Genomic DNA, 12,386 nt, shown 5'->3' with positions numbered 1-12,386 from the left:
ATTTCTAGAAGTCTAAAAGGAAAAAAAGTTAAAATTAAACCACATAATTAAACAACAAAATAGGAATTCTGAAAATCAAAGATTAGATCAACAAAATTAAAACTTGAATTCTATTGAAATAATAAATAAAACAAGGGTTTTTTAAAAAGCAATAAATTAAATAAATCTTTAATTTGATTTAAAAGAAGCAGTCAATTTTTTTAAAAAAATAGATTAATTTGTAGCTAGTGAAGAAATAAAATAACTAGACACTATTTTGCCCAAATAAATGACAGTGAAATTAACAGGGGGAAGTTAGTGCTCTGTCTGACATAAATATATATATATATATATATATATATATATATATATATATATATATATATATCAAAAGAAAGATGACTGAGTAAATCTGGTTTAGAACATTAAAGGCCTAAGAGAACCCTCTTAGTTGATCTAACTACAGCATTTACTGATAGGAGACTTTCTAGCAGTCATATAAGAAGAGTAAGAGAAGGGGGCAGCTAGATGGCATTGTGAATAGAATACTGATAATCCTAGAATCAGGAAGACCTGAATTCAAATTTGATCTCAGACACTTAATACTTAACTATTGCTGTGATACTAAGCAATTCATTTAATCCCATTAAAAAATTAAAAGATGTGTACATCTTTACTTCAGTGCTATTCCAACTCTTCACTTAGATCTGATTTGTGGAAGTAAAGTTACATGTATGTATGGGATTTGACAAAAATTGATAGAATTAAAGCTGATATTGCCTCACTTCCATACTCTTCAATTACTCTATATGTATGTATGTATATGTGTGTATATACATATTTTTTCCAGGGTGAAAATTCTATACTAATAATGTATAATACTGAATACTTATGTGGTATGTGTGTGTATATATATATATATATATATATATATATATATATATATATATATATATATATATATATATAGTGCTTATTGTGTGCCAGGTACTGTGCTAAGTGCTTTGTAATTATCATTCCATATGGTCCTTACAACCCTGAAAAGGAGAGGCTTTTAATATTCCCATTTTACTAAAGAGAAAACACATGCAAAGTTTAAATGACTTAACCAGAGGCACAGAATGTCCGAGGGTAAATTTGAACTTAGCTTTTCCTGATTCCAGAACTGACACTCTATCCAGTATGCTAATTAGCTAGTCTAACAAGAATATATGTTGCTTCTCCTAAAATCATTTTAAATCCTGAAGTCAAAGACTGTTTCATTTTTGCTTTTTTTATTCCTAGGACTTGAGGTATAATATGAATTAATCAATTTGTGTTGATTAACAAATGAGGGCAACCCTCATAAATATACATCCAGTCACATTATCTCTCACTCTTCATGTGCCTTCTCATTTTGTAGATAAAAGGGCATACATCCAATGCGCCTGTAACAAGTAAAGTAACTTATCTTCTGGAGAAAGCACCATCTATTTTCCCTTTTCTTTTTAAGGTTTTAGAGGTTTGGATTATTTGTGATCTCTGCACAGGTAAAGTGCTTTGTTTCCCCAAAGACTAAATAATTGATCAATTTGATGTTAAATAGGAACTAATCTACTCATATACTAATCTGCAGATCTCTATGTCCTTGAACTCATTTTTGCATATGTTATGTTAGAAGAACATAAGAAGAACACAAATACAAATTTTACAGAGAGAAACTGTACTTAAAAGTTCCTTTAGCCTTTAGCTGCTGGTAGTACTTGGGAAAGATTATATAGTTATTCTTGAGAGGTATTCTTAGCCATCATAACCTACTAATTCTGAAAGAGACAAACAAGTGGAATAAAGTCCACTGTAGTCTGAGAAAATTGTAAAATAAAATTGGTCTACAAGATGAGGATATGTAAAATTATGAATACTTGATTTTATAAATAATTTTGCTATTGCAAATACATTATTCTAGTTACATATATGATCCAACGGTAATTATGAAGTCATTTGACAACTCAACAGTTCCTTGCTCCACTGATCAACATTCAGCCAGAAATAAGACATCATCAATACTATTTGAATCGGGTGAGTATCATTGTTCATGCACTAAACATTGTTTTCTAATGAAAAAAAAAGCCCTCTAAGAAAATATACAATAAGAGAAGCATTTCTTTTTTCCAAGGTAAAGGATTTAGTGAAATTATGAAACTACATCTGGTTTCTAGTTGAACCAATAAAATAATGTCAAATTAAAGAGATAATGAATAGTATATATTTATATGAAAGAAATGATATAAATGCATAATTAAGTATATTATGCTAAAATAATCTAACTTTGAATACATCCAGCCATTCTGGAGGGCAATTTGGAACTATGCTCAAAAAGTTATCAAACTGTTTATACATTTTTATCAAGCAGTGTTACTGCTGGGCTTATATCCCAAAGAGATCTTAAAGAAGGGAAAGGGACCTGTATGTGCAAGAATATTTGTGGCAACCCTCTTTGTAGTGGCCAGAAACTGGAAACTGAGTGGATGCTTGTGGTATTATAGAATATTATGGAATATTATTGTTCTGTAAGAAATGACCACTAGGATGATTTCAGAAAGGCCTGGAGAGACTTACATGAACTGATGCTGAGTAAAATGAGCAGGACCAGGAGATCAGTATATACTTCAACAACAATACTATATAACGATCAATTCTGATGGCCGTGGCCCTCTTCAACAATGAGATGAACCAAATCAGTTCCAATAGAGCAGTAATGAATTGAGCCAGCTACACCCAGCGAAAGAACTCTTGGAGATGACTATGAACCACTACATAGAATTCCCAATCCCTCTATTTGTGTCTGCCTGCATTTTTGGATTTCATTCACAGGTTAATTGTACACTATTTCAAAGTCCAAGTCTTTTTGTACAGCAAAATAACTGTGTGGACATGTATATATACATATTATTTAACTTATACTTTAACCTATTTAAAATGTATAGGTCAACCTGCTATCTGGGGGAGGGGGTGGGGGCAAGAAGGGGAAACATTGGAACAAAAGGTTTTGCAATTGTCAATGCTGAAAAATTACTTATGCATATATCTTGTAAATAAAAGCTATAATAATAAAAGTTAAAAAAAAAAAAAAGAAATGATAGAACTAAAAAAGGGGGAAAATTAACCTAACTTCTTGTGTTTAAAGGTTGCAAAAATGAATCTGGGTCACTCATGTGGATATATATAATTATGGGCAACATCCTGCGTGGGATTGGAGAAAGTCCATTGTTACCCCTGGGAATCACATATATTGATAACTTTGCTAAAGAAGGGCATTCTCCTTTTTATGTAGGTAAGGTACTTTTGTGATCCTTGGACTTGCTTTATCCTTTCACCCCATTCCTTTTTTCTAAAAATAAAAAAATAGACTTGTCTCATCAGAAGCCATTTTTGTGCTTAGCTCATCTCAATTTTTTAATTCATCATTTATTTTTAAAAATTTTAAGTTCCATATTCTCTCTCTCCCACCCACCTGTCCCCCACTCCTGGAGAAGAACAGCAATATGTATTACTTACACATATGAAAGCATGAAAAACATTTCAACATTAACCATATCACAAAAAGCAAGAAAAATAAAGTGAGAAAATTTACTTCAATTTCTACTTAGAGTTTAGAAATTATTTTTCTGGTGGTAGTCAAACATTTTCATTGTTAGAATTAGCCAAGTCTTTCACACTTGATCATCATTATGATGATGTTATTATTGCATATAATAATCTAACTCTGTTTGTTTCACTTTGCATCAATCCATAGAGATCTTTTCATGTTTTTCCAAAACCATTACCCTTGTTATTTCTTAGAGCATGATAGTAGTCCATCTCAATCATGTGCCACAACTTGTTCAATAATTTCCCAATTGATAAGTTTCTCCTCAAGTACCTATTGTTTGTGACCACAAAAAGAGTTGCTGGAAATATTTTTGTGCACATTGATTCTTTCCCTTTTCCTTTGCTCTCTGGGGTACAGAGCTAGTAATGATATTTCTGGGTCAAAGAGAATGCACAGTTTTAAAACTGTTTGGCATAATTTCAAATTGTTCTCCAAAAAATGGTTTGGATGAGTTAAAAAATCCAACAAAAATTCTTTGGCTATATATTTTTCTGCATACCTTCCAGCATTTGTCATTTCTAATTGGTCTAAAGTGGTACCCCAGAGTTATTTTAATTTGCCTTTCTTTAATCAATAGTGATTTAGCCCAAGAGTGATTATAGATCACTTTGATTTTTTCCCCCTGAAAGCTGCTTGTTCCTATTCCTTGAAAATTCATCTATTGATGTATTGTACTTAGACTATATTGTAACACATGTAAAATGTATGATATTGCCTGTCGTCGGGGGGAGGGAATAGAGGAAGGGGGGGTAATTTGGAAAAATGAATACAAGGGATAATATTATAAAATATATATATAATAAAAAAATAAACAAATAAATAAATAAATAAATAAAAAGGAAAAAAAAAAAAAAGAAAATTCATCTATTGGGAAATGTCTTTTATTTTTATGAATTTACAACAGAGCCAAAGAAAGTTGTGAAAAAAAATTTGGACATCCCCTCATTATCTCTGGTATTCTTTATCAAATGTATTTTCCTTGATTGTCTCTTTCAAGTATTTCTGTTCCCTTTGCTTTGTCTGAAATATGATTGCTACCACTGCCTTTTTTGCTTCAGCTGAAACAAAATAGTTTCACTTCTCTCTCCTCTCTTGTTAACAACATATTGTTAGATTTAAATTCCTAAATCCTTCTGCTATTTCCATTTTATAAATGAGCTCATTCCATTCACATTCACAGTTATATGTCCCAATGGGAGTAAGTGAATTTTCAGTGCTTCTAATGTGGTGTGATCTGGGAAGAGGCAACTACTCATCTGTGATGGGCACTCTGTTTTTTATCCAGAAAGAACCCTGCTCTCCTGCAGCCCAGAGAGCTAGTGCTCCTCTTGGTACTGAAGCTGTGACCAGGTCTTTAACTTTCTTTCAGCTGCAAGTACTAGTTCTCCCCTTTGCCTTGAAACTCTGACCAAGCCCCTTACTTCCTTGTGACTCATGAAAAAGATTTCTCTCTGCCCTGGAATTGCAAGACCAATTCTAAGGGATTGTATAGCCAATAACATTGCCAATCAGAAGAAGATACATCTAATGTTAGAAAAGGTTCCATATGATCCTTTTCTGAACAGTAGTATAAACCCCTTACTGTGTCTGGGCCCCTCCTGAGCTATTGCTGCTATCACAGCTGCTTCCAAGGTCTGCTGCTAGTACTGCCATCATGTGCATTCAGGTTTCACAGACCTGCCAGCCTGCTGAGGTTTTTTATTTAGTCTGGAAAAATCTCATCTTGCTCATCTTTCTTGTTCTTCAACTCCAAAAATGTTGAGTTGTAATTTTAAAGTTGGTTTAATTGAAACCAATAAAATATTGTTTATTTTAATGATTTAATTATTTTATATTTCAGGTCTTTTCCAAGCATTAAGTTTGACTGGTTCGATGAGTGGCTTTCTCCTAGGAGCACTTTGCACAAGAATATATGTGGATATTGGATATGTAGACCTAAGTAAGTACAAAGAATAAAAGTATATTTGAAGAATTTTATTCCCTGTAAATCATTTGAAACAATCAATTTCTGATTAAAACTTACAATATCTCTATATTGAAAAATAAGATGAAATTATATTTTCCCATTTTGCAAATATAAAAAGCATGGAGAATGCTCAACAAATAAATTTTAGATTCTGTATATATATATATATATATATATATATATATATATATATATATATATATATATATATATATATATGTATGTATATATACATACATATATATATGTTTAACAAATTCAAGTGAAAATAATACATTCAAATAATCATTTGGGATTTCCATATGTTACCAAATAACTAGTTTTGATAGCTTCTCCTAACTCAAATTCACCAGAAATTTATATAAATAGTTCTTTTTGAAGAATCTAATATGAAAGTGAAAATCATTATATAGATATTAACTTAATATTTGAAAATATAAACAAAATATTTCATTTAAGTAATCATCTAATAATTGTGTTATGAAACTGGAGGACTAAATTGAATAAATAAAACTGTTTTGAAAATGTTTTTCCATCTAAACATTCCTGTGAACACTCATTGAGTAATATCTGGGGCTGATTGACAGGTGCACATGTGTTTCATGTTTTAAAATTTCTGTGGAGAGTTTTCTCCAGAAGTTATTCAAGGAAAATCACAGGAGTCATATTCAAATCAATACAGCTATAGCTTATTTGGATACTTGCTTTCTCTGGTGTTCTTTATGAAACAACTTCATTTTGAATAGAATCTATTTAAACCATAAAGGAATCATATTTTATTAAATGTCACACTCAGAATTAACTCCCAGAGTCCTTTCCACAAAAGCCCTCTTTCACAGTATGGGCTTTTCTTGGAAAGCAGTTCCACAATGGTGTCTCTGTAAAACAACATTGGAAGAATTGTCCTTGAAGTTTTAAATAAAATACTAGCAAGGAGATTATGGCAATTCACTATGAGGAGGGTTTGTACCAGCAATGCAGAGTTGGTTATATATTATGAAAACAGCAAAATTTATTGACCAAATCAGTAGCAACAACAATAAAATATATGATTCTATCAACAGATATAAGAAAAAAACCTTTGATGAAATACAAGTCATCCTTAATAAAGCACTACCAAGCAATGGAAACAATAGAGTCTTTCTTAAAAGGATAAATCATATCTATCTAAACACATGCATAATAATAAATAACTATACTAATCTAGTTTTTCATAAACCCCCAAATCCAGGCTTCAGGGGTAAAAATTCACTATTTAACAAAAAATTCCTGAGAAAACTGAAAAGTAGTTTTGCAGTAACTAGGCATAGACTAATATCTCATATAGTATACTAGAATAAGGTCAAAATGGTTTTATGATTAAAACACAAAAAGTGATATCACAAAAAAGTAAATTGCGAGAATATGAAAAAGTGTATCCATCAGATCTATGGATAAGGGAAGAGTCTATAACCAAATAGATAAGATCATAAGAAGTAAAATAGGAATTTCTAATTACATGAAATTAAAATGCTTTTAGACAAAAGTAATGCTGCCAAAATTAAATGGAAAACTGAAAAATGATGTGAGATGATATTTTAGAACTACTTTCTCTAATAAAGACCTCATTTCTCAAATACATATGGAACTGAATCAAAATTATAAAAATAATAGCCATTCCCGAGTTGTCCAATGGTTAAAGGATATGAACAGGAACTTTTTAGAAGAAACTAAAATTATCATTAGTTCTCTACATTACTACTTTTTAGAGAAATGCAAATTAAAACAACTCTGAGATGACAACTCATACCTATCAGATTGGTGAACAGAAAAGTAAAATGACAAATGTTGGAAAGGATGTGGAAAAAAATCAAAACACTAATTCACTGTAAGTGGAGTTATATATGAATTCAACAATTCTGGAGAGCAATTTTGAATTACTATATAGGATGATATGTCTGTGCATCACTTTTGACCCATCAATCATTTCTAGGTCTGTATCCCAAAAAAAAATCAAGATAAAAGATAAAAGACCTATTTAATAAAAAATATCTATGGCAGCCCTTTTTATAGTGTCAAAAATTGGAAATTGTGGAAAGACTTATTAATTGGAGAAGGGCTAAACAAGTTGTAGTATATGATTGTCATGGATAAGTCATGGTGAATAGAATGGTTTCAGAAAAACTTGGAAAGATCTATATGAAATAAGAAAAAAACAGAAAACAAGCACAGTAACAGAAATATTGTAATCATTACCTGTGAATGTCATTGTATTATAATTAAGACAATGAAAACAAGGTCAATGATCCAAGACAATTTCAAAATTCTCTGTATACATCAATTATCCAGCCAGCACAGAATAGTGAAAAGAACCATTTTCCAAGCATAGAGTGTTGTCCAATTGGTAATTAGCCTTAAGTACTTGGTTGTCCGACCTCAGTGCATCAACTCAAGAGTTTCAGCCCTTTACAATTTTATTTATGTTTCTTTCTTTTTTTGCAACATGAATAAAATGTAAATATTTTGTCTAACTTCAGAAATATAATTGATACATTATTTACCTTCTCAATAGATGCAAAAAGAGCAGGAGGGATGATTTTAAAACTTAAATTTTTTAAATGAATGTTTAAAACAAAAATAAAACAGTTGAACTAAGACATTGATCCTGGCCTCATTGGCTTTGTGGATCTATGGAAAACAGGAAGTTCTTCAATAAACTCTTTCTTTAAATCCTTTTAGTTTTTTTTTTTTTTTTTTTTTTTTTGGTTTTTTTTTTTATCTTGGTAGAATTTTCCACAGTTGACATGGCTAGAAAAAGTCCTGAGACACCATGACTAACTAGAACATGACTAAATCTGAATGCCTGACATTGTGAGGCAGTCTTCAAATATTATATAGGTTCAGTGTCAATTTTGCTTCCCAGAGTCAATTAATAACCACCAAAGTAATAGTTTCAAAGAAATGATAAAATAAATATCCAAAAGCAAGTAGTGAAATTATAGCAAATATTTAATGATGACAATTAACTCTTTAGAAATTTTCTTCAATTTCTACCATGGTAGAATAAGAAAAGATCATTTAACTATGCATTAAAAAATGTGGACTCTACTATATTTGGTATGATCTACCATTCTAGATATCAATTTAGGCAAATCAATTTCTGGGCTTTTGTGTACTCTAGCAAGAGTTACATTAGATAACATTTAAGGTCCCTTCTGACCCTGAAATTCCTATTGCATTGGTAGGTATAGGTACTGGCATTGCCTCTGAAAGAATTCAGGCTCAGACAGTCTCCAACCCAAGCAAAGGTATTTTAATGAGATTTACACATTCAGCAGGTGGGCAAAGCTCCCTGAAGGAGTCAGCAGCCCTGAAAAACAAGAGAAGGAATTGTATAGAGTAAATGGTATTGATTACATATCATAAGATATTTACCTTTTGAAATTACAGGAGGAGTTTACTAATGTGAGAAAGTCCTAAAGCTTTGGTGAAAATGCATGCAGTCTCATAGAATACATACAAAAAACCCATTTAGGGGGATAATATTGTATGGTAATGATATTATAACTAGCATATGTGGAGTTTTTTTTTCCTTTTTACCTTTTTATGCTTCTCTTGAGTTCTGTATATGGAGATCAAATATTTTTGTTCAGCTCTGGTCTTTTCAGCAGAAAAAAATGAAATTCACCTGTATCATTGAATGTCCATCTTCCTCCCTGAAAGATAATGTTCAAGTTAGCTGGATAGCTGATTCTTAGGTGCAATCTAAGTTCCTTTGCCTTTTGAAATATCATATTCCAGGCTCTTTCATCCTTTAAGGTGGAAGCTTCTAGGTCCTGGATAATCCTGATTTTTGGCTCTTTGATATTTGAATTTTTTCTGGCTGCTTGCAACATTTTTGAAATTTAGCTATGATATTCCTAGAAGTTTTCATTTTGTGGTCTCTTTTAGGAGGTGATTGTTAAATTCTTTCAATTACCTTCTGGTTCTAGGACACCAGAGTAATTTTTCTTGAAGATTTCCTGAAAAATGATGTCTAGGCTCTTTTTATCATCATAGTTTTCAAGAAGTTCTATAATCCTTAGATTGTTTCTCCTAGATCTATTTTTCAGTTCAGTTGTTTTTCAAATAAGATATTTTACATTTTCTTCTATTTGTTTCTATTTTTTGTTGTTGTGTATGTATTTGACTGATTCTTTATGCCTCATTCAGTCAATTATTTCCATTTGTTCACTTCTAATTTGTAGTGAATTATTTTCTTCAGTTACCTTTTTTAGCTCTTTTTGTATTTGGCCAATTGAATTTTTTTTCCCCCTGAGGATTGGGTCAAGTGACTTGCCCAGGGTCACACAGCTAGGAAGTGTTAAGTGTCTGAGACCAGATTTGAACTTGGGTCCTCCTGAATTCAAGGCTGGTGCTCTATCCACTGCGCCATCTAGCTGCCCCCCAATTGAATTTTTAATTGAATTGTGGAACCCACACCATTCTGGGACTGTGCACTGCCTGCCCTAAATGCCTGTGCTCAGCCAAGCTGTGCTTGATCCACCTGCACTCAGACTACCTGCACTTGGCCTGCTTCACTCCATGCCTAATTGAAACAGATCTTTTCTGGAGATCTTCAAAATTATCTTCTGCTAGAATTTTGTTTCACTCCCAATAATTGTGGATTCTTTCACTCCAAAACCAGTTCAGAGGTTAGATTTGCTGTTAGTTTGAGGGACTTAGGGAGAGCTCCGAAAAAAAGTCTTGTCTTCTCTCTGCCATCTTGGCTGTGCCTCTCAGAGTTTATGTGAATCTTTCTAGGTTTTTTTTTTTCTAAAATAATCCTGCCTCTCATTTCTTATAGTATAATAGTATTCCACTCTAATCATAAACCACAACTTGTTCAATTATTGTCTAATTGAACAATAATTGAGGATGTCTCTTCAATTTTCAATTTTCTGCCATGATAAAAATATAATATATCCTGGTACAGATGGTTCTTTTCCAATTCTTAATATTTTTTTTCTCTTTGGGATACAGACCTAGTATTGATATTTATGGATCAAAGTATAGCCCTTTTATAATATAATATATAGGCGTAGCTTCAAATTGCTCTCCAGGATGACTAGATTAATTCACAGTTCCAGTAACAGTGCTTTATTCTCAGGCACCTAGGTGGCACAGTGGATAGAGCACCAGTCCTGAAATCAGGAGGACCTGAGTTCAAATCTGGCTCAGACACTTAACACTTTCTAGCTGTATGACCCTGGGCAAATCACAACCCCAATTGCCTCAGCAAAAAACAAAACGGTGCTTTATTCTTCCAATTTTCACACATTTTCTCAAGTACTTATTATTTTGCTTTTCTATTCTACCAATGAATATTATAGACTCAACATTGTACCTAAGAATTGCTTTACTTTAATTTGCATTTCTGTAATTAATAGTGATTTAGAGCAGTTTTTATTTGACTATATGCCTTTTATTTCTTCATCTGAAAATGACCTATTCATATCCTTTTACTATTTATCAAATGGGGAATGATTGGCATTCTTAAAAATTTAACTTCTAGATATTTGAAATATAAGGCCTTTATCAAGCAGCATATTTTTTTTTTCAGTTTGCTGCTTTCTTTATATTCTGTGTTGCACTAATTTTGTTTATGCAAAGCATTTTAATTTAATATAATCAATTTTATTTATTTTACATTTTGTTATGCTTCTTATCTTTTATTTGGACCTAAATTCTTCCCTTATCCAAAGATATGATAGGTAAACAAACTATTTTGCTTTCCTCTAGTTTGCCTATGATATTACCTTTATGTTTAAATCACATAACCATTTTTACCTTATCTTGGGATATAGTGTGAGATGTTTGTCTAGATTATGATGCATTTTTTCCAATTATCCCAGCATTTTTGTAAAATAATGAGTACTTATCTAAAATACTTGAATCTTTGGATTTATTGATCACTAATTAAATCAGCATTGACATTTATTACAATGCCCTATGTGCCAAATCTATTCCACTGATCTATCATTTTATTTATTATCCAGTAACAGATTGTTTTGATAATTACCAACTTATAATGTAATATAATGTAATACCTTCCTTCACATTAAAAAAAATATATTTCTTTGCTATTCTTGACCTTTTCTTCTCCCAGATGAATTTTTTAAAAAATGTTTTCTCTCACTTATAAAATATTTGTGATGAGTTTAGTATGGCACTAAATAAGTAAATTGAGATGGAATTTTCATTTTTATTATATTAGCTCAACCTATTTATGGGCAATTAATATATTTTTATGATTGCTTAGATCTAAGTTTATTTTTGTTAAAAAACATTTTGCAGAGGAAGCTAGGTGGTATTGGGGGCAGCTAGGTGGTATTGGGGGGGCATCTAGGTGGTGCAGTGGATAGAGCACTAGCCCTGAAGTCAGGAGAACCTGATTTCAAATCTGGCCTCAGACATTTAACACTTCCTAGCTGTGTGACTCTGGGCAAGTGACTTAACCCCAATTGCCTCAGAAAAAAAAATTGCAATTCTGTTTGTGTAGTTCCCAGTTTTCTTAGCAAGTAGATCCTGAAGTCATTTATATTGTCTGCAGTTGATTTTAATTAGATTTCTCTTTCTATGTCTTCTTTCTGGCTTCCAACAATTTTTAGGGATTAATAGTTTAACTTCCAACAAGCTTGAAATTCAAACTCTTAAAGATAGGATCTGTTTCTTATTTTACCTTCAGATATCCAAATTTGAAAATTTATTATCATAGTACAGTTCCTTGCATATGGCAAGAATAAATTTTTGTTATACTATGCTTTATTGAATTAATATCAGTTATAGAAT

The 12,386-nt window shown here is 31.6% G+C and overlaps 1 protein-coding gene across 5 annotated transcripts in view; it reads left to right on the top strand.

The window, feature by feature from the left end:
* LOC141543515 (solute carrier organic anion transporter family member 1B1-like) overlaps positions 1-12,386 on the top strand; it is a 77,207-nt gene that overhangs the window by 36,685 nt on the left and 28,136 nt on the right. For all 5 annotated transcript variants that reach the window (XM_074268884.1, XM_074268882.1, XM_074268880.1 and 2 more), the window contains exons 5-7: positions 1,925-2,037; positions 3,146-3,292; positions 5,451-5,549. In XM_074268884.1, coding sequence (XP_074124985.1) covers positions 1,925-2,037; positions 3,146-3,292; positions 5,451-5,549 — 359 coding nt within the window. The remainder of the gene's footprint in view (positions 1-1,924; positions 2,038-3,145; positions 3,293-5,450; positions 5,550-12,386) is intronic.

Source organism: Sminthopsis crassicaudata, chromosome 5 (assembly GCF_048593235.1).
Source record: "Sminthopsis crassicaudata isolate SCR6 chromosome 5, ASM4859323v1, whole genome shotgun sequence".
Taxonomy (NCBI): Eukaryota; Metazoa; Chordata; class Mammalia; order Dasyuromorphia; family Dasyuridae; genus Sminthopsis; species Sminthopsis crassicaudata.
Note: the sequence above shows the minus strand (reverse complement) of the source record. Positions and strands in the feature narration are given on the sequence as shown.